At 48.8% G+C, this 16,815-nt stretch overlaps 8 protein-coding genes; 3 read left to right on the top strand and 5 right to left on the bottom strand.

Moving 5' to 3' along the window:
• Positions 1 to 995: 995 nt before the first annotated feature.
• Positions 996 to 2,193, top strand: GSBLH_T00003934001 (uncharacterized protein; the record flags this gene model as incomplete). XM_013042764.1 has 7 exons in its annotated part: positions 996 to 1,097; positions 1,130 to 1,322; positions 1,599 to 1,663; positions 1,694 to 1,801; positions 1,836 to 1,913; positions 1,942 to 2,066; positions 2,097 to 2,193. 7 exons carry the CDS (start codon positions 996 to 998, stop codon positions 2,176 to 2,178), a joined length of 753 nt encoding a protein of 250 aa, XP_012898218.1. The 3' UTR covers positions 2,179 to 2,193.
• A 215-nt stretch (positions 2,194 to 2,408) lies between these two features.
• On the top strand, positions 2,409 to 2,880 carry GSBLH_T00006742001 (uncharacterized protein; the record flags this gene model as incomplete). Its single annotated transcript, XM_013042763.1, has 5 exons — positions 2,409 to 2,469; positions 2,499 to 2,584; positions 2,615 to 2,674; positions 2,704 to 2,771; positions 2,799 to 2,880. The coding sequence occupies 5 exons, from the start codon at positions 2,409 to 2,411 to the stop codon at positions 2,878 to 2,880; spliced, it is 357 nt and encodes a 118-aa protein (XP_012898217.1).
• Positions 2,881 to 3,293: 413 nt separating this feature from the next.
• GSBLH_T00003933001 (uncharacterized protein) lies at positions 3,294 to 6,466 on the top strand (the record flags this gene model as incomplete). XM_013042762.1 has 6 exons in its annotated part: positions 3,294 to 3,682; positions 3,712 to 3,858; positions 3,890 to 4,062; positions 4,093 to 4,709; positions 4,740 to 5,168; positions 5,198 to 6,466. The coding sequence occupies 6 exons, from the start codon at positions 3,294 to 3,296 to the stop codon at positions 6,053 to 6,055; spliced, it is 2,613 nt and encodes an 870-aa protein (XP_012898216.1). The 3' UTR covers positions 6,056 to 6,466.
• Positions 6,467 to 6,487: 21 nt separating this feature from the next.
• GSBLH_T00003932001 (uncharacterized protein) lies at positions 6,488 to 8,377 on the bottom strand. XM_013042761.1 has 3 exons: positions 8,321 to 8,377; positions 8,209 to 8,288; positions 6,488 to 8,178 (listed from the first exon to the last, which is right to left on the bottom strand). The coding sequence occupies exons 2-3, from the start codon at positions 8,251 to 8,253 to the stop codon at positions 7,981 to 7,983; spliced, it is 243 nt and encodes an 80-aa protein (XP_012898215.1). The 5' UTR covers positions 8,254 to 8,288; positions 8,321 to 8,377; the 3' UTR covers positions 6,488 to 7,980.
• Positions 8,378 to 9,631: 1,254 nt separating this feature from the next.
• Positions 9,632 to 10,469, bottom strand: GSBLH_T00003931001 (uncharacterized protein; the record flags this gene model as incomplete). XM_013042760.1 has 2 exons in its annotated part: positions 9,632 to 10,015; positions 10,046 to 10,469. 2 exons carry the CDS (start codon positions 10,467 to 10,469, stop codon positions 9,732 to 9,734), a joined length of 708 nt encoding a protein of 235 aa, XP_012898214.1. The 3' UTR covers positions 9,632 to 9,731.
• A 1,006-nt stretch (positions 10,470 to 11,475) lies between these two features.
• Positions 11,476 to 12,584, bottom strand: GSBLH_T00003930001 (uncharacterized protein; the record flags this gene model as incomplete). XM_013042759.1 has 8 exons in its annotated part: positions 11,476 to 11,587; positions 11,618 to 11,670; positions 11,703 to 11,789; positions 11,824 to 11,988; positions 12,018 to 12,105; positions 12,135 to 12,278; positions 12,308 to 12,522; positions 12,555 to 12,584. 8 exons carry the CDS (start codon positions 12,582 to 12,584, stop codon positions 11,494 to 11,496), a joined length of 876 nt encoding a protein of 291 aa, XP_012898213.1. The 3' UTR covers positions 11,476 to 11,493.
• Positions 12,585 to 12,697: 113 nt separating this feature from the next.
• Positions 12,698 to 13,304, bottom strand: GSBLH_T00003929001 (uncharacterized protein; the record flags this gene model as incomplete). The annotated part of the gene is made up of 4 exons (XM_013042758.1): positions 12,698 to 12,758; positions 12,792 to 13,101; positions 13,131 to 13,227; positions 13,257 to 13,304. 4 exons carry the CDS (start codon positions 13,302 to 13,304, stop codon positions 12,698 to 12,700), a joined length of 516 nt encoding a protein of 171 aa, XP_012898212.1.
• Positions 13,305 to 13,603: 299 nt separating this feature from the next.
• GSBLH_T00003928001 (uncharacterized protein) lies at positions 13,604 to 15,717 on the bottom strand (the record flags this gene model as incomplete). Its single annotated transcript, XM_013042757.1, has 2 exons — positions 13,604 to 15,185; positions 15,221 to 15,717. The coding sequence occupies 2 exons, from the start codon at positions 15,715 to 15,717 to the stop codon at positions 13,604 to 13,606; spliced, it is 2,079 nt and encodes a 692-aa protein (XP_012898211.1).
• Positions 15,718 to 16,815: the final 1,098 nt, after the last annotated feature.

The raw sequence follows: 16,815 nt of genomic DNA, 5'->3' as shown, positions 1-16,815 counted from the left end.
GACTGTCAGGGCAAAGTTGTCGCGAGGCATCAGCAATTCGCATTCTACTTCGTATGTAAAATCTCCATTCAATGCTTCTTGGAGATTGTCGCCACTTTGAGTCACTGTCATATCGATTACATATTTGTTCTCAAAGTTGAAGCTGGTTCGCTTTCGATGACGAACTGTTACGATCCGAGTGGATCGGGACAGAGAACCGCTCTGGAGATAGTCGAGCGCTGCCTTTTCATATTCATCGACTTGGCTTTGGGAGATTGGGATTTCGTCTGAATTGGAGATTCGCAGACTATACACAGCTTCTCCAAATACAAAGGTTTCCTGCTCCACCCTCTTTTTCCTCGCTACTTCTTTGATGGAATACACATCTCCTTCCTTCACAGTAACGACACGCACATTCTGTTCGAAGATTATGGCATATTCATCATCTTCTTTTGGAGTATGCTTCTTTCCGCTCCGATCCACCCAGTAGTCTCTGGACAATAGATAGTTCCGCATGTCGAAAAAGAATTTTTGACTCACTCCAGGCACAAATCCAGAATCGGTCATCTTTCCCAAGCGCGATTCTATTTCCGTTGTCAACCCGATCGACTTCCAGTTTTTATTCAACAATTGAACGAGATAAGTGAAAACGAAGGAATCCCAAATCCTTCCAATATCAATCGACACACAACGCTTCTCCATCCAGCTACGCCCAATTATTTAAAAACGATATTTTGTTCTATCAAAATATGTAAAATGATCGGAATAATCGCGGTTTGGATTCAACTTTGATTGCCATTTTCTCCATAGCAGCAGGTTTGTTCTTTGGGCTCTACTTACCAGACATCTTACCTTGTACTAGAGAAAAGAAATTGAATCATGCTTGCCTCGTATCGCTGCTGTGTTCGAAACTTGCCGCGATATTGCTCTGCGATTCGTTTTTCTACGGCATCGTGATTCTTAATACATAAGTCATAAATTGTAGGGTTGTTCCTACCAAGTTGGTTGCTGGAGAGATGAGTCCAACGTCTAAACGGACAGGTGTAGTGGCACTGAAGATTGGAATGATGCCTCTGTGGGATAAATGGTGTACAAGAATTCCTTGTACAGTTCTCCAGGTTTTGGCTTATTCCGTTGTATTTTGGAGTAGATTGAGAATTGTCAGGTTGTACAAGTCAAGACAAAAGAGAAGGAAAATACAAACAGTCTTCAAGTTGGAGCGGGTCCTGTAAAAGTGAAAAATGTAAACAAGCCACTGTTCGGGCACTACAAGAGCGTTGGCGTTGAGCCAAAGCGATACCTCACAGAGTTCAAGGTCACGGAAGACGCGTTTCTTCCTGTAGGTAGGTAATCGAAATCAATGTGTGAAATGATTGTTGCGAAGGGAGTTGATGTTATGGCTGGAGCGTTCCGGTGGTAGTCATGGTGATTTTGACGGTTAACCATCAACCTACCACCCTTTTGTGAACCACCTCCCTCTTTATCACTCCCAAATCAATTTGCAAATGATTGACTTCCAAATCGATCAAACTGGACAGGACTCAGGTTTCTACTGCTGCAGCAAAGCAGTACTGAAGTATATCGCTGTCCACAGTGCGTTCTTTGCTGACCTTCTCTAGGCACGGAGCTCACCTGCAAGCACTTCGTTCCTGGGCAGCGCGTGAACATCCAGGGCATCACGCAAGTGAGTGCGGCGCTCTCTTCTAAGCGATAGGGAAAGGGATTCCAGGGCGTAATGCGGCGCTGGGGATTCAAAGGCCTCGGCGCGTCGCACGGCGTGAGCGTTTCGCATCGTTCTCTGGGATCGACTGGACAGAGAGAGGTGCGAGAAGAGGGAGGAGAGGAGTGACGCGTAGGACCCCGGGAAGACGTTCAAGGGAAAGAAAATGCCTGGACGAATGGGGAATAAGAACTGCACCGTGCAGAATCTACTGGTAGGCGTGGAATGCCGGTGCGATGTAGGTGTACAAGATCGATCCGAAGCGGAATCTGGTGTATGTGAAGGGGTGTGTGCCTGGAAACGACGGAGAGTATGTCAAGATCACCGATGGGCGCGATGTCGGTCCTTTCAAACTACCCTTCCCTACGTAGTGGCTGGCGTGCTGTGTGATGGCTAGGTATATTCCAACGGGGAGTCCCGAAGAGTTGGAAGAAGTCGTGGCGCCTGCTCCTGCAGAAGATCCTTATCCTTGGTATTAGTACGTCTCTTTTATCCTTCTGTTTGTTTGACTGCTGTAAATAAACTGAGCTATGGATCCCTCGCTCTTCTCGACTCCCTCCCTAGATCACATATCTCCTGAAGATTACTTGAACATGTACATTCTATTAACGATTTATTCACTCTAAGCTATGAACCAGACCAAGACTCGTTCCTATTTCTCGATGCGCTGGAAAATGAATATTCCTTTCTCAAGCAATTAGATCCCACCATGATTGTTGAAATTGGACCTGGTTCGGGAATTATTTCGACCTTTCTGACAAGAATTGTGAGTAAGAGTGTTTTTCGTTTTGAGACATAGACGAATCCCATCCTACAGCAACGCTAGCTATAGATATCAACATGGATGCGTGTCGAATCACGCGCGATACCTACCATCAAAATAAGGTGGGTATTGTTGAGTGGTTCTTAAATTAGGTTGTTTACGGTGATACAATTCGTTCCAATTTGCTTCAATGCACCCTTCAGAGACTTCAAGTAGTTGAATTACGAGTGATACGAAGTAGAACAAGGTGGATGTGTTGCTCTTCAATCCTCCCTATGTCCCTACTTCTTCGGAAGAGACCTTCCTACCGTTGTTGTTTGTCTGTGTTCTATCTAGTACGATTGAGTCGGCCTATGCAGGAGGAGAGAAAGGAAGGGAAGTGATTGACGTTCTTCTGCCAAATGTCCAGGTACAATAAAGTCAAGTGTGTGTGTGATGTAGTCCATTCTGAGCGAGCATGGCGTATTTTATTTGCTGTTGGAACGTGCGAACATCCCTGAGGAAGTTTCGTCAATCTTAAAAGCAACTGGGTTGAAAGGAGAGGTTGCACATGGGTGGTTGTGCGAGTGTAGATGGTACTGCGTAAGCAGTGTCGGGGAGAAGAATTAATGATCATGAAGTATTCACGTCATATGGTTTGAAATCGTTTTTCACTGAGAGGTTATTATTACTGTTATTGTTGTTGTTTTTTGAAAATCATTATTTTTAAATTCACGTTGAACGTTTTCGAATCGATCCCACTTCAATAAACAATCCAAACTTGGAACAGAAAACTCAAATGAACGAATATGCCCGATTTCTGGAATTGCTTCATTTCTTGTTGAATGAAAAATGTCGATTATCAAGGAATTGAAATCACAGTTCTCTTCGATCGCTTGGTGTCCCATCAAGGAGCATGTCAGTATTATGGCAGTTGCCTCCATGAAAGATTACGTTCCTTTGGAGGAGGATACCGCGAAATCATTAAGACTCTATGACTGGAGCCTGGAGGATGTTAGAAAGAGTCAGTTTGTTGCTGAGACGACGCTTTCTTCTGAAATTAGCTGTATAAGCTGGGGTTGTACAGCGATTCCTAATCGGGAGGGTGCCCAGGGCTTGATTTGCCTTGGAATGCCGTCTGGATGTGTGGAGCTGTGGATTCCTTGCTGCAGTGTATCAAAGACCTGGACATTGGAGAAGGTTGTCGTGTGCTTGTTCCGTGTGATTTATAGATCGCCTCTGTGGAAGTCAGTGCTTCTTCTGTCCAAAGTATCTGCTTCAACTGTCATAACGGGTGGAACCAGCTTTGTGTTGGCTGCAAGGATGGCTCTGTATCCCTTGTTGATCTGACCACGATCGATCATCCGGAAGTGTCGATGCTGACGAGACCGAATATGAATTATAGCGAAATCACACAGTCTTTAATTTTGACACTGCCTCACGCTTAGTGCTTCCTGGAATCCGAAGGTCGGCCACATTGTGTGCACGAGCACTGCTTCGGGTCGTGTGGTTGTGTGGGATATTCGCCAGAAGACCGTCTGGTGCGAGCTGTTTGACAACAACACCAACCGCGTGAGTCAAGTGGCGTGGAATCCCCACGACGGTTTGCAGCTTCTGACTGGTTTCTTCTTGGGTTTGGTGTGACGTGCAGCGATCGATTCGGACGCTTCTCCCTTGCTGAAGCTGTGGGACCTTCGGAGCAGCACTTCCTGCCCGCTGGCCGAGCTCGCGGGGCATTCGAAGGGCGTACTGGACTTGGTGTGGAACGCCGAGGATCCTCGCTTTGTGGCATCGACAGGCCGCGACAACAAGCTCTTGCTGTGGGACATGAGCAAGCGGGAAGTCATCGGCGACATCACGAACGGAGAGGAGAAGCCGGAGCTTCCGACGGACGCTGCGGACTTCTTCACGACCGTGGCGCGCGCGGCGAGCGCTACGCGCAAGACGCAGGTGCTGTGGAACCAGTTTAACCCCGCTGTGATCGCCACGGCGGCCTCCGATGGGAGTATCGTCCTGCACAACGTGGAGGGCGTGTCGATGAAGAAGTCGGTGGTGTCGTCGGCTGTTTATTCGGCGGTGAACGGATGCGAAAACCGCTTCCATGGAAAGGTGCTCTCCGTGTCCGATCTGGTGTGTGGGAACGACGTGAAGGAAGAGATCGGCCAGTTTGAGAGCGCCATGGCGCAGGGCGATCTGAAGGGATTCTGCGATCGGATGGTGGCGGTGTGCGAGGATCCGCGTGAGAACGAGATGTGGCTGTTTATGAAGGTGAGGGCGAAGGGCTGGCGTGATGGGTAGTGCATGTTCGAAGACGACGCGCGAAACACGCTCATTAAGCATCTCGGCTACGTCCTTCCGCCCACTGAACAGCCCTCGGAGAGCGAGGCGCAGCCCGCTCAGCCCGCACAGCCCGTCGAGATTCCGCAGCCCGTCGAGAAACCCGCGATCACCGCGGAAGATCTCTTCGCGAGCGCGTCTCCCCTCGCCAACGAATCGCCTCTCGCGGAAACTGCCGCTGTGGAGGAACCAAAGGAGCCAAAGGAAGCAGAGGAAGCGACTCTCTCCGCGGTGGAGGAAGAGAACGCGGAGTGGGTGTCCGAGCTGAAGCAGAGCGTGATCGTGGGCGATTTCGCGCGTGCTGTGGAAGTGTGTTTCAAGTATGGCCGATTTGCCGACGCCTTGGTGCTTTCCGCCTGGGGAGGAAGCGAGTTGGTCCAGCAAACCACCGTAGTTCTGCGACGTCTCTCTAAGCGTAGGACCGCTACATGCGCGAGCAAGCGTCGTCGACGCTCAAGTCGCTGGCGACGATCGTGTCTGGCGACTTGACGGAGGCCGTGGCTTCGACGACGGTCGCTTCCTGGCGCGAGACCCTCGCGATGATCTTGACCTACGCGCGCGAGGAGGAGTTCATCACGCTCTGCCAGCAGCTGGGCGAGCGGCTGGAGCAGCTGGGCGCTCGCGACGAGGCCTTGCTGTGCTCGATCTGCGCGGTCGATGTGAGCGGTCTGCTGCGTCTGGGACTGGGAGCGAGCCAGGATTACCGCGTGCGCTCGCACTTGTCCGTGATGGAAGTGCTGCTGATTCTCTGCACCATGGTGCCCGTGCAGGACCTCCATCTCGACGCCAAGCTCGCGGCCTTCGGAGAGAAGCTCGCCGTGCTGTGCGAGGCGCTGGAGGAGCAGGGCATGAACTCGATCACCTCGCACTTCCTCCAGAGTCTCCGCTCCGCTCCGTCCGCCCAGTCGCTGCTCCAGGCCATGGCAGCCGCCGTCCCGGACTTGCTCCCAGGCTTCCGGCCCGCGGCTGCTCCTGCTCAGCCCGTGGCTCAGCAGCCCGTGGTTCAGCAGCCCGTGGCTCAGCAGCCCGTGGCTCCCCAGTTCGCGAAGCAGCCCGCTCCGTCTATGCAGCCGATGATGCCCGCTCCGCTCAATGCCTCCGTGCCCGCTCCCAAGCCCTTCACTCCCGCGGCGACCGTGCCGGCTCCCAAGCCCTTCATGCCGACGCCGTTCGTCCCTGCGACGCAGCCCGTCATGCCGCAGCCCGCCATGCCGCAGCCCGCCATGCCGCAGCCGCAACCTGAGCCACAGCCACAACCCGAAGTGGAGTACGCGTAGGCGCTGCTTCTTCCTTCTCATCTCCAGAATCACGCCGCAGCAGCAGGGAATCATGAGCTCGCTGAGCAATACCATCGCACTACTGCGCGAAGCCCCGCTCACCGCGGTATTCTTCGAATTCGAGCGTGATGTGTAGCCCCAGCAAGGAATTCTCGTGAAGGCTGAAGAGGCGATCGCCTGCATGGAGAAGCAGTTCAAGAAGGGACTGGTGTCGCAGGAGGCCGAGGCACTGCTCGTTTTGTTGCAGGACAAGCTGAACGCGTTCGACTTTGTGGGAGCTGAAGATGTGTACAAGAAACTGAATCTGGAGTTCTGGAAGGCGCACAAGGACTGGCTGTTGCCTCTGAAGCACTTCCTGAATCTCTGCAAGAAGATGTCTTCATAGTAGTGATGAATAGTAGAGTATGGAATGGTTTGTTTGGTTGCGAAACATTTTTTGGATTTGGATTATTTTGAGCGCATCTTTTTATGGCACGGGATGGATTTGATATCGCAGATGTGCCTTCCAAGGAAAGTAGCTCATTTGTAGGATCTTCTGGATTTTGATCCAACCGAGTTTGAAAGAGAGTTAGCCTTAGGAAACCAAGAGGAATCCGTTTCATCTACGTCCTCAGAGTCTAGTGAGGAGGAACTGGCTGAATCCAATGCGGAGTATAATTGCCACCTTCTTTTGAATTAGGGAGGACATTCCAATGCTAACAGAGAAGGATATCATGGAAGCAAGAAACAGTCGTTATGGCAGAAGACGATCACAAAGTATTGACTACGGAAGCCAAGGCAGAGGAAAGTCTGGGTTTGAACAAACACCGGAACAAGCCCTGTATTCTCATTCTTGTCAAATCCTCAAAACAATCCCTCGTTTTCAGTACGAGGCTCCATCTTGGGTCCCCAACTTATTAAAAGTACAAGATACGCAAGAGGAACGCAATGCTGAGGTTGTTCTTCTGTTTTTGTGTTATTTTCAGGAGGTTTTTGAATATCAATACGACACAATACCCTTTGAAGTGAATGGAAAGCAGTATTCAGAATATCGTACCTTTCGTGTTGCTGTGTTGGGGGATGTTGGTATTTTTTATTGCTTCCCATTTGATTTTAGGCGCCGGAAAGACTTCTTTGTTACAAATCTACCTGCAGAAGAGCGAAAGTCCTTCCCTCCTAGCCACGAATGGGTTTTCTTTTGTTATTAATTGCTTTTATTTCTAGTGTGGATTACTACGAAAAACTGTTGGTCAAGGACGGGATTTGTTATCGCATCATTTTCTGCGATTTTTCGGGACAAGCCCGCTTACGTCCCGTTCTGTCTGCATATCTTGAAGCCGTGAATGGCGTCGTGTTTGTTGTTGATGGTTCAAATCCTCAGGGACTTGAAAATATCCTGATATTCACAGAGTTGTGTTTGATCTCTCTTTGGTTCCCTTCACAAAGGCCTTGAAACGTTTTATATTCCGGAACTAGTGAATCGAAAGAAGAGCGATATTCCGGTGCAAGTGATTCTCAATAAAACTGATTTGGAGTGCGAAGTGAAGCGGAAAAGCGTGCAGAATCTGATTCGCAAAACGTTCCCTGAGAGCCAAGTCGTGTTGGCGGGAAAGGGGATGAAGAGCCAAGGCGGAAATGCAGCTTTTCGAAATGTGGTCCGAGCGCTGATGAATGAACAACGCATTACAAATGAACTTTGTCATTTGTTTTTGAAGTGAGGTTTTTTTCAAGCCTCGTTGGTTTCTTGATTGCTGTTTATCATTTTCTGTATGATTATGTTTGGCGAAACACCGAAGCTTTAGGTCATTGATGCAGTGTACTTATCGTACTCCCTCTTTCCAGTGAGTCGACACTCCACTGCTAACTTAAAATCAAAATAAAAAAAAAGAAGAATTTGGAAATTGTTAATAAAGAAAACACTCAGTCTAACTGACAAAAAATAACAGCTAATATTTCTTGATGCGAGCTCCTTGTTTTGTCTCGACACCATTATGCTTAGAGGAACAATCAATGTTCACTCCACAGTAGTAGCGTTTTTCGGCACGAGGCTTATTTAAAGGTCGGTAATGCTGCTTCATTCCTTGTAAAGCAGGGTCCATACCCATAATTGGATTCTCATCATCACGATACACGAAATCTGATTCCTACGCTAAATGCCCTCAATTGCAACTTACTGAGAATGCAAATGCCGCTGCACATCCGCCACTACTTAGTATCATCAATATTAGAGTAGCCAGATACAAAAACAACGATACTTAAAAATGTCAGGAATACCAAATTTCCTACCTTGTCTCCTCATAAATCAGAATCGTTCAAAAGTACAGGTTAATTCATACAACTATTACTATTATTTTTTGAAAAAGACCAGAACCAGTGTTGTACAGTGGTCAGTATGATTATCATACATAAGCCAGTAGAGTGATTACTCCTGACTTCTTCTGTAGATTCTTTGTTTCTTCTCTTTTAGTGAAGGTGAGGGGATGCAGAAGCTAATATACAGGGTGATAGAACCAAGTAACGTATTTTGCTAGAACAAACAATGGTTATTCTAAAGAGAGGGAATACTTATATATCTAACATTACACGTGGTTGTTGCGGCTGCAGCTGTGGTTGTTGTTGTTGCTGCTGCTGCGGCTGTTGTGATTGTTGTTGTTGTTGCTGTTGTTGTTGCTGTTCTGCCTCTTGTTGTTGTGGTTGTTGTTGTTGCAGCTGCAGTTGTGACGGTTGCTGCTGCTGCGGTTGCTGCGGTTGCTGCGACTGTTGTTGTTGTTGTTGCTGTTGCTGCTGCTGCTGCATTTGCAATTGTTGCCGCTTTCGCTTCAACTGCTGTTGTTGCTGCAGCTGCTGCTCCGTCGTCATAGGATCGTGCCTTTGTTTCCGGGCTTCTTCAAAGCAGTCGCCCTCCTCTTTGCACTCCCAAACCAGAATATTCGATTCATAGGAGTTGATGATGCTCACCCAATCCCGTGTCTCGCTGAACTCCACCACGCAATTCACCATGCTTTCATGACACGACATCTTGTACAGCGTGAACACCACCGTCGGATATTCCTTCACAACTCGCTTCAGAATCAGCGAGAGCAGCGGTAGCTTCTCAAAATAGTTTTTATCGTTCTGCAGATTCATACTCACGCAGATCTTGCAGGGACGCTCCGCCTGCGCCAAGGTTCGCTCCGCTTTCTCTCCGAAGGCGATCATTTCCTTTAGCACTTTCCTGCGGCGTGAATTCACCCCACGAAGCAAACATGTCCGTGCTGCCGATCTCGTTCCACGACTTGTTCGGGATCGACCACGTCTCCGAAATCTCCACCTCTGCAAACCGTCGGAAGCAGTTATCCATCAGACCCACCGCATTGCACAGCGGCTTGCTGTCCTTCAGCGATGCTGTGTTGAGAAACGTGATCGCTGCGCCTCACACCCAGCCCTCTCTCTCTTACTGATCTTTCCGCTGGGCGCCGCCTCCGCGTCGTCGGAGTAATCCGTTGTGCTGCCCAGCGTGAAGAGAATCGACGGGTAGAAAACGAGGATCGTGTACAGGCCCGGAAACACGCTGCGGTTGATGCAGGTGCCTACGTTCTTCCAAAGCAGCACGTCCTACTTCCCACGTTATGCATGAGCTTCCACGTCACCGTCACATGGATCGAGTTCTGGTTGAACGAATCGAGCATCTTGAACAGGACATCGCACTTCCCCGCCTTCACTTGAATCTGCGCAGCGCGCTCCAGCAATTGCTTCTCCTGCAGTGAAGGAACCGCGCAGGAAACAAAGAGGATATTAGATTGGCTCGCGTGTAGTCTGAAGGATCTCCGTAGTTGTCAAAGTAGAACCGCAGAAGGTCGAGGAAGGACATGGAAGAATCGAGCACACTGCTATTCTGAATGTCGGACAAGTCTTGGAGCGAAGAGGATGCCATGCCTGTTGTGACCCCACCATTGTCTAAAATTGTCAGATTCAGCTGTGTCAGCCAGTCACTGTTTTGAACTGTGGGTTAAGGAAGAGCAGGAATACTACTTCCTGGGGAGTCTGCGTGGCTAAAGGGCCAGGCTGCAGAAGGCTCTTGCCAGGCAGGAGGGAATGCAGAGAAACTCTCCTCATGTCCTGGAAAGCAGCTTATGCTATCGAGGAGTGATAAAGAAGGAATGCGCGAAAAACAGGTATCTGGAACAGAACGAAGCGAAACATCGTCGTTTCGAAAAGTAGAATCTTTCTTAAGCCCTCCGCCGATCGAATCCTCTGCTGACTGAAAGGATTCTTTGACTAGTACACCGTTCGCTGGGAAGACGGGAGAAACATCAGGCTTTGAAGGAAGAAGTTTGGTTTTCTCTTGTTTGACCATCGGGTGATTCGTTTCCAGCTTTATGGACGATTCTTGATTTGCTCCTCCTGCCTTTTCCCCCTCATCTTCACCAGGGACATAATGGTCCAGGGCTTTCATTTTACTCTGTCTCACTTTGTACACCTTGCAGTGTACGTGTGGAGGAGGCCTTTGGCAGTTGCACATGCAACAGCATACTCCGGTACACCGAGGACATTTGAAACAAGGGTCATTTGCCACTGCAACGATGCCAAATTTTCTCTGTAACTGTTGTAAACAGAAAATGCGGGAACAATAGCAGCACTTCACTCTTCCCAATCGTTGACCGCATTGTACCTTCCCGCATAAATGACAAGTTTGGATACCTGGATGACTCGACTCATGCATAGATTTCATTGCGAGTTAGAACCAGATTATTGTTATCCTCTATATTCTGCAAATTCAAGAGCGCAACTTGCGTTCGTTTTTCAACGAAATCTCTTTACGAAGGATTGATAGAATCCTGTAACAGAGAAATGTGGAAACGTCATTGTAACCATTCTGTTTGGCTGAAGTCTGAGTTATTTAAGAATAGTGATTGAGGAATATTGTAAATAGGATTCAGTAATGTACGTTGGAAAAGATAACAATAAGTCTGCAGAAAGTGCAGTCAATTCCAAGGTTTGTGCACGTTTTTAGAGAAATATTGAGTTTGTCTTGAATACTAGTTGTATGAGAATCGTTTACTATGTGGATATATATATACATCAGAATCATCTTTGAGGCTTTATGGATAATAGGCTCCAATGTAATGCGGAGTTTGTCAGCAGGTTGATTGTATAGGAAAGTGAATAAGATATGAGTATTATAAGCTTCGAAGTGAAATAGTGATAGAGAGTACAAAAAGTGAGGGACCGATTTGTGATTTGTAGGAATGAGATTATGAAGAATTCGTTATTCGTAGAATTTCAGGTAACAGACGTCCTAGCAAATGACAATCAATCAAACCTATTCCACTTTCCATCACTGCCTATTCCACAATCAATTCCCCTTATACCTCCATCATTCACCATCTAATTCCCTATCCAATCACAATGACTCCCCCTCTCCATCCATCCATCCATTGATTCTTCTCAACAAACACATGAACAATTACATTTGATGATCAATAGGACTGACACACACCCAATCCCGAAGAAATCCCCTCGACCTCCACGCTCTCCTCGCTCGCTTTCTCCTCTCCCTTCGATCCAAACCTCCTACCACTCAACGCCACAGCGCTCTCCCACTCGTTCCACTCCTCATACTGCCGCAGCGAACTCGGATTTACCGACGGCGCGCACTACCATTCTTCTCTCTCCTCAATCCTCCTACCACTCGAAAAGCCTCCAAAAAATCTTGTCGTTGAATGGGACGAATCTTCCCTGCATCCACCTGCATCAAATCATCGACCTCCCGAATCTACGCATCACTCGCTTCTCTCCTCGCTCCCTACAGGACCCATCGCGGCCTCCTTACACAGACTCTTGATATCCGATCCGGAATAATGCTCGCTGCGATCCAGAATGACCTTCACATCTTCCTTGTCCAGCTTCACTTTCTGACCCTTCAGCAAGATTTTAAACAGCTCAAATCGCGTTCCTTTATCCGGCAACGGAATCTGCGTCCCACTCTTCTCCGCTCTCCTACATAAACACGCCGCGCCATTCGTCGAATCACCGCGTCATCCAGCTCAAACGGCCGATTGGTCGCTCCCATAATCAGCACGCGCTCCTCTCTTCCATTCACTCCGTTCTCTTCCTTTACCCCGTCGTCGACGCGCCGTCCAGCTGCACCATAAACTCCGTTTTCAGTCGACGACTCGACTCGTTCTCGTTCTCACTCCGCGCCGTTAAAATCGAATCGATCTCATCGATGAACAGAATCGACGGCTGGTTCCGATACGCCACGCTTCTCTCCAAAGCCTCCTCCGCGCCTACCGAAACAGCGCGCGCACGATCTTTTCGCTCTCTCCAACCCACTTGCTCGTCAGCGTCGACGACGACACGCTGAAGAAGAACGCGTTCGACTCCGTCGCCACCGCTTTGGCCAGCATCGTCTTCCCTGTGCCTGGAGGACCGAACAGCAGAATGCCCTTGGGCGGCGCGCGAAGCCCGGTGAACAGATCGGGGCGTTTGGAGGGCAAAATCACCGTCTAGGGAGTCAGGAACGAAGAAGCGAGGGAACCTCGTAGAGAATGCGCTTGGCGTATTTCATCCCTGCAATGTCTTCCCATTTTACGCTAGGGGAGGAGTGGAGTCAAGAAACAGTAACAGTAATATTAATAGTAACAGTAGGAATATCAAAAAGAGTAAAAAATAAACACACTTTCAGAAAAAGGATATGTCCAGGATCGTTTCAGCAACCGTTTTCTCGTAGGGATCATTCGCACTACAGGTAAAAAAAACACTCTAAAAACAATACTTAAATCGCAAAGCACTTCTGGATTTGTTTGATGGACTACTTTTTGTTTTTGACGTTTCCGGTACAGGTGAGTGACTGTTCTCGGGTGCGGAAGGAGAAGGAACAGTAGGAGACGTAGATTGAGAACTTGACTTCGTTTTACTTTGGAAATCTGCTTTAGGATGTCTGTGATCTGAAGTTCCTATTCCAAGTTCAGCTTTGGGCGGCTCAACAACAGGTTCATAGCCAAGATTCTTCAGGGCTACAAAGCGTTCATTAATTTGTCTTAAAAACGTCGTGAGCGAACTGTATACAGATTCTGGTAAATTACCTATCGGAATAGCCAAAATCCATTCCTACTCTTGTTTCGCTCAGCATACAATATCCCATCGCATAGGATATTGTAGTAAAGCGTGGAAGCTTGCTCGGGTTTCCGATTCACTTCCATACGAACAGCCTGTGTGTTACTTGTCGTACATCTCATACTGTATTATATTGATTTGTTAACCCAGTTATATATTGCCGATAATCCATGAAATAGAAGTAAAATAGAATTTATATAACAAAAAAACTCAACAAAAATTCTTTACATTGGTCGCTCCCTCCTTAAAAAACCGATCGACAACATCCAGCTTCAAAAGCTCTTTGTTATTCAGAACTGCGCCCAGATAGCAGTTTATTCTCTCGACGAAACTGTCGTGCGCCTTCTTGTTCGTCAATTGCAAGAATTTCATCCCTTGCGATGGGAGCTTCAGGCTTCGCAGAGACGACCCTCCGACTTGCTTTATTATGGCCTTGTGCAACGATCTACGCTCAACAATTCCCGCAACCCCCTACACAAAATCAGAAAAGCTTCGATGCACGATCCAGTATTTCGATCCCGTCGTTTCGCACACTTGAATCTCGTACTCTTCGAAGCTGTGAAGCAGCATCGACGGCTGCAACACCTCCGTCTTCCGGTGCCAGCCACAAATAATGGCTTGAGAGAGAACGAAGGGGCGAAGATCCGCAGCATCAGGGAAAGCACGCGACGAAGACGAAGAAAAAGATCCAGAAGATCCAGAAGATCCAGAAGATTTGGACCTGGGTTTTGATTGCGAGGCGGACCTTCTTCGCTGTGGATTGCCTTCTTCTTCTTCTTCTTCTTCGTGGATCTGATCGAGAATCAGAAACTCCTCATCGCTGAGAATTTCTCCATAAAACGAAGCGATCTGCTTGATAGCCATCGAAACATTGATCGAAATACAATTCCGCAGAGAGTCCACGATCTTGCAAATGTTCGAAGCGATCGTTTCGGTTTGCACAACCACCAACAGCTTGCGATCCTTCAAATAAAACTCGATCACGTCCATATCGTGCGAGACATAGTTCAATTTATCGTGAGGAATCATCCACAACACCTGACACAGCGAAGAAATCAACACGGAGCTATGATTTGTGATCAACAAATGATTGAATTGGTTGTCGATCACATGAATCATGTAGCGATCATTCACTTTTACCGCGCTCGAGTTCATGCAATTCGCCAGCATCTGCTTTCCCTCCGCTAAATAGCTGCAGAACGACGTGAGCACGCCATCCGGATACAAATAGCGAGGCAGACGCTTGCGACTCAGTTCCTGAGAGACGTGGGTCGCGTCCTTTACAGACTCGATGATCTTCGTCGTGTCATCCAACACGCCCGTCACTGGCTTCGTGATCAGCCCCACGATGCCTCTTCCCGTCCCCGTAATCGCGCCCATCACTCCATTTTCTCTCGCTCCGTTCACCGAGTCTTTAAACATCCCCAACACGCCCTCGCGCACGCCGTAGATGATCCCGCTCTTCCCTGCCGCGCGATCCAATCGATATGTTTCCGTTCCAGCGATCGCCGATAAGCCATTTCCGATCGTGCCCGTGATTTTGGACGCCGAGTTCGCGATGCCATACGTCGTGTTCAGCAAAAACGTCTTCGCTCCTCTCCCCAACCCATCGAAAAACTCCTCGGGTCCCTTTGAAAGGCCTTGAATCGGCTCGTAGAAAAAGGCCTTCACGCCCGAACCAACCGATTCGAACAGCCCCACAGGGTTTCCTAGCAGAGCCGCCGAGCCCACAACCTTGTAGAACTTCCGGAGAAGCTGACGGACGTAGTGGGAAGACAGGCGAGAGAAGAGCTCGGCTTTGCCCATGAGCAAGTCCTTCGCTAAAAACGCACTCAAGCGCACCTGCGCCGAGTCGATGTTGCCCAGCATGTTTCCAATCATGTCGACCACCGACTGCACGGGAATCAGAATGGGCACATCGGGAATCACAGAAGAAGCAATCGGCCGCGCAGGATCCAGCGCGAACGTGATGGTCAAGAGGAAGGGTTGTAGAGTGAAATGCTCTGCATACAAAGCCGACGAACAGTAGGAATACTCCGAAATGAGAAGAGGTCTACACGTAATGCGGCGATTGTCTCACAGTCCTACCGAATGAAGAGGGGCGATTCGCTTATTTGCTTCATGCAATCGCGCTCGATCTTCTCGAAAATATCGAAAGGCAGCTCTTGGACGAAGCTCAGAATGTTCATGATCACTCCAGAATCCGCAAACACGCGAACATTCTGCATCAATACCGAGAACAACTCCAAGTAGAGAAGCGAAGGATGCGGCTGAATCACCACCGTGGCGGAAAGCCACGTTCCAGCCGAGGGAGTGTCAAGAAGAACCTCATATTTCGCTCCGCTGATTTGGTTGTCGATCTGGAACGAATTCAATTCCAGTTCGATCACCTTCTTTCCACGATTCATCACTTTTATATCGCTTCTCAATCCCAACAAACTCACATAGAGAAGTTCTTCCGGCGTTCCATTGATCACAGACACTCCCACACCCACAAAGTTCATTTTCGCGTCGAAAACCACGCGTTCTTCCTCTTCGAAGCTTTCCCAGACAGTTTCAAAGGAAATGCACGCGCCGTTTACCATCATTTCCACATTCGTTTCTTCGGACACATCCACTTCCAGGCTCCACAGCAACTCGTCTTCTCCCTCTTCCTTTTCTGTATAGAACGACACTTGCACGCTCTCGCGTAATTGCAGGGCTTCTTGGCGCAAAACCACACTTTGCTCCATCGAAATCTTCCTCAGAGGCGCCGAGTCGATCGAGGAAAAGACAAACTGCTTCTCGTTCGCATCCGAATTGACGCGCTGCTGGAGTTCGTATAACGTCGAGGGAGCAGGATATCCATTGAAACTCGACAAAACGAATCCGACGCACACACCCGCATTAAAAGCGATCGATCCACGCACAAGCTTTGATACAACCAGCCTTCCATTGCTCTCCACCAACATGCACCCCAAGTTGAAGTTGGGAGCGTTCACAACCACACTCTGATTCGAACAGAGCTCGCGATCCGATCGCCAGTCGCTGGACGAAGGAGCTCGCTGCACTGTATCATTTCCCTTCACGGTGAAATAGACGGACGGCGATTCCTCCATCGACAAATGCTTTATCTCGTGGACGATCACGCGAAGAAGTGTTCGCTGCTTCGTAAAGGCAGCCGACGCCTCCTCGATTTCGACCGGAGACGCTGTCGAGGGCGATTTGAAGATGCCCTTGTGAGTAGCGCGATGGAGATACAAGGAGTTCTGAGCCAAGCTCGCCATCTGGCGACGCGAAAAAGAACGCTCCAGTTTGAACTCCGTCGTAACAGAACGAATCACAGACGTCAGCTCCTCTTTGCACTGCTGGAACCGAATCCATTCGAATTCATTGGAGCAATTTTCCTCCGTCAGGTTCGCGACGTTCAGCACACAGAACGCCTTCACCCCGGATTCATCCGCACAAGGAACCAGCACTTCGTAGCAATGGTCGCAATCACAATACGGAGAAAGATCCAGCACGCCTTTCATCACACTCATCTTTGAAAGATTAACGACCAACTGGAGATCCACTTCGCTCCCTGTGTTCACAAGCAAACTCTTTCCCCAATAGGGAAGATTGCCTCGCGAACTAAAGAGGTTCTTTTGCTGCCCATCGACTCGAATGATCAGCTTGGCTACGGTAGAAGAAACGAAAATCCC

Source organism: Blastocystis hominis, assembly GCF_000151665.1.
Source record: "Blastocystis hominis, Singapore isolate B (sub-type 7) whole genome shotgun sequence assembly, scaffold_5".
Classification (NCBI taxonomy): domain Eukaryota; class Bigyra; order Opalinata; family Blastocystidae; genus Blastocystis; species Blastocystis hominis.
Note: the sequence above shows the minus strand (reverse complement) of the source record. Positions and strands in the feature narration are given on the sequence as shown.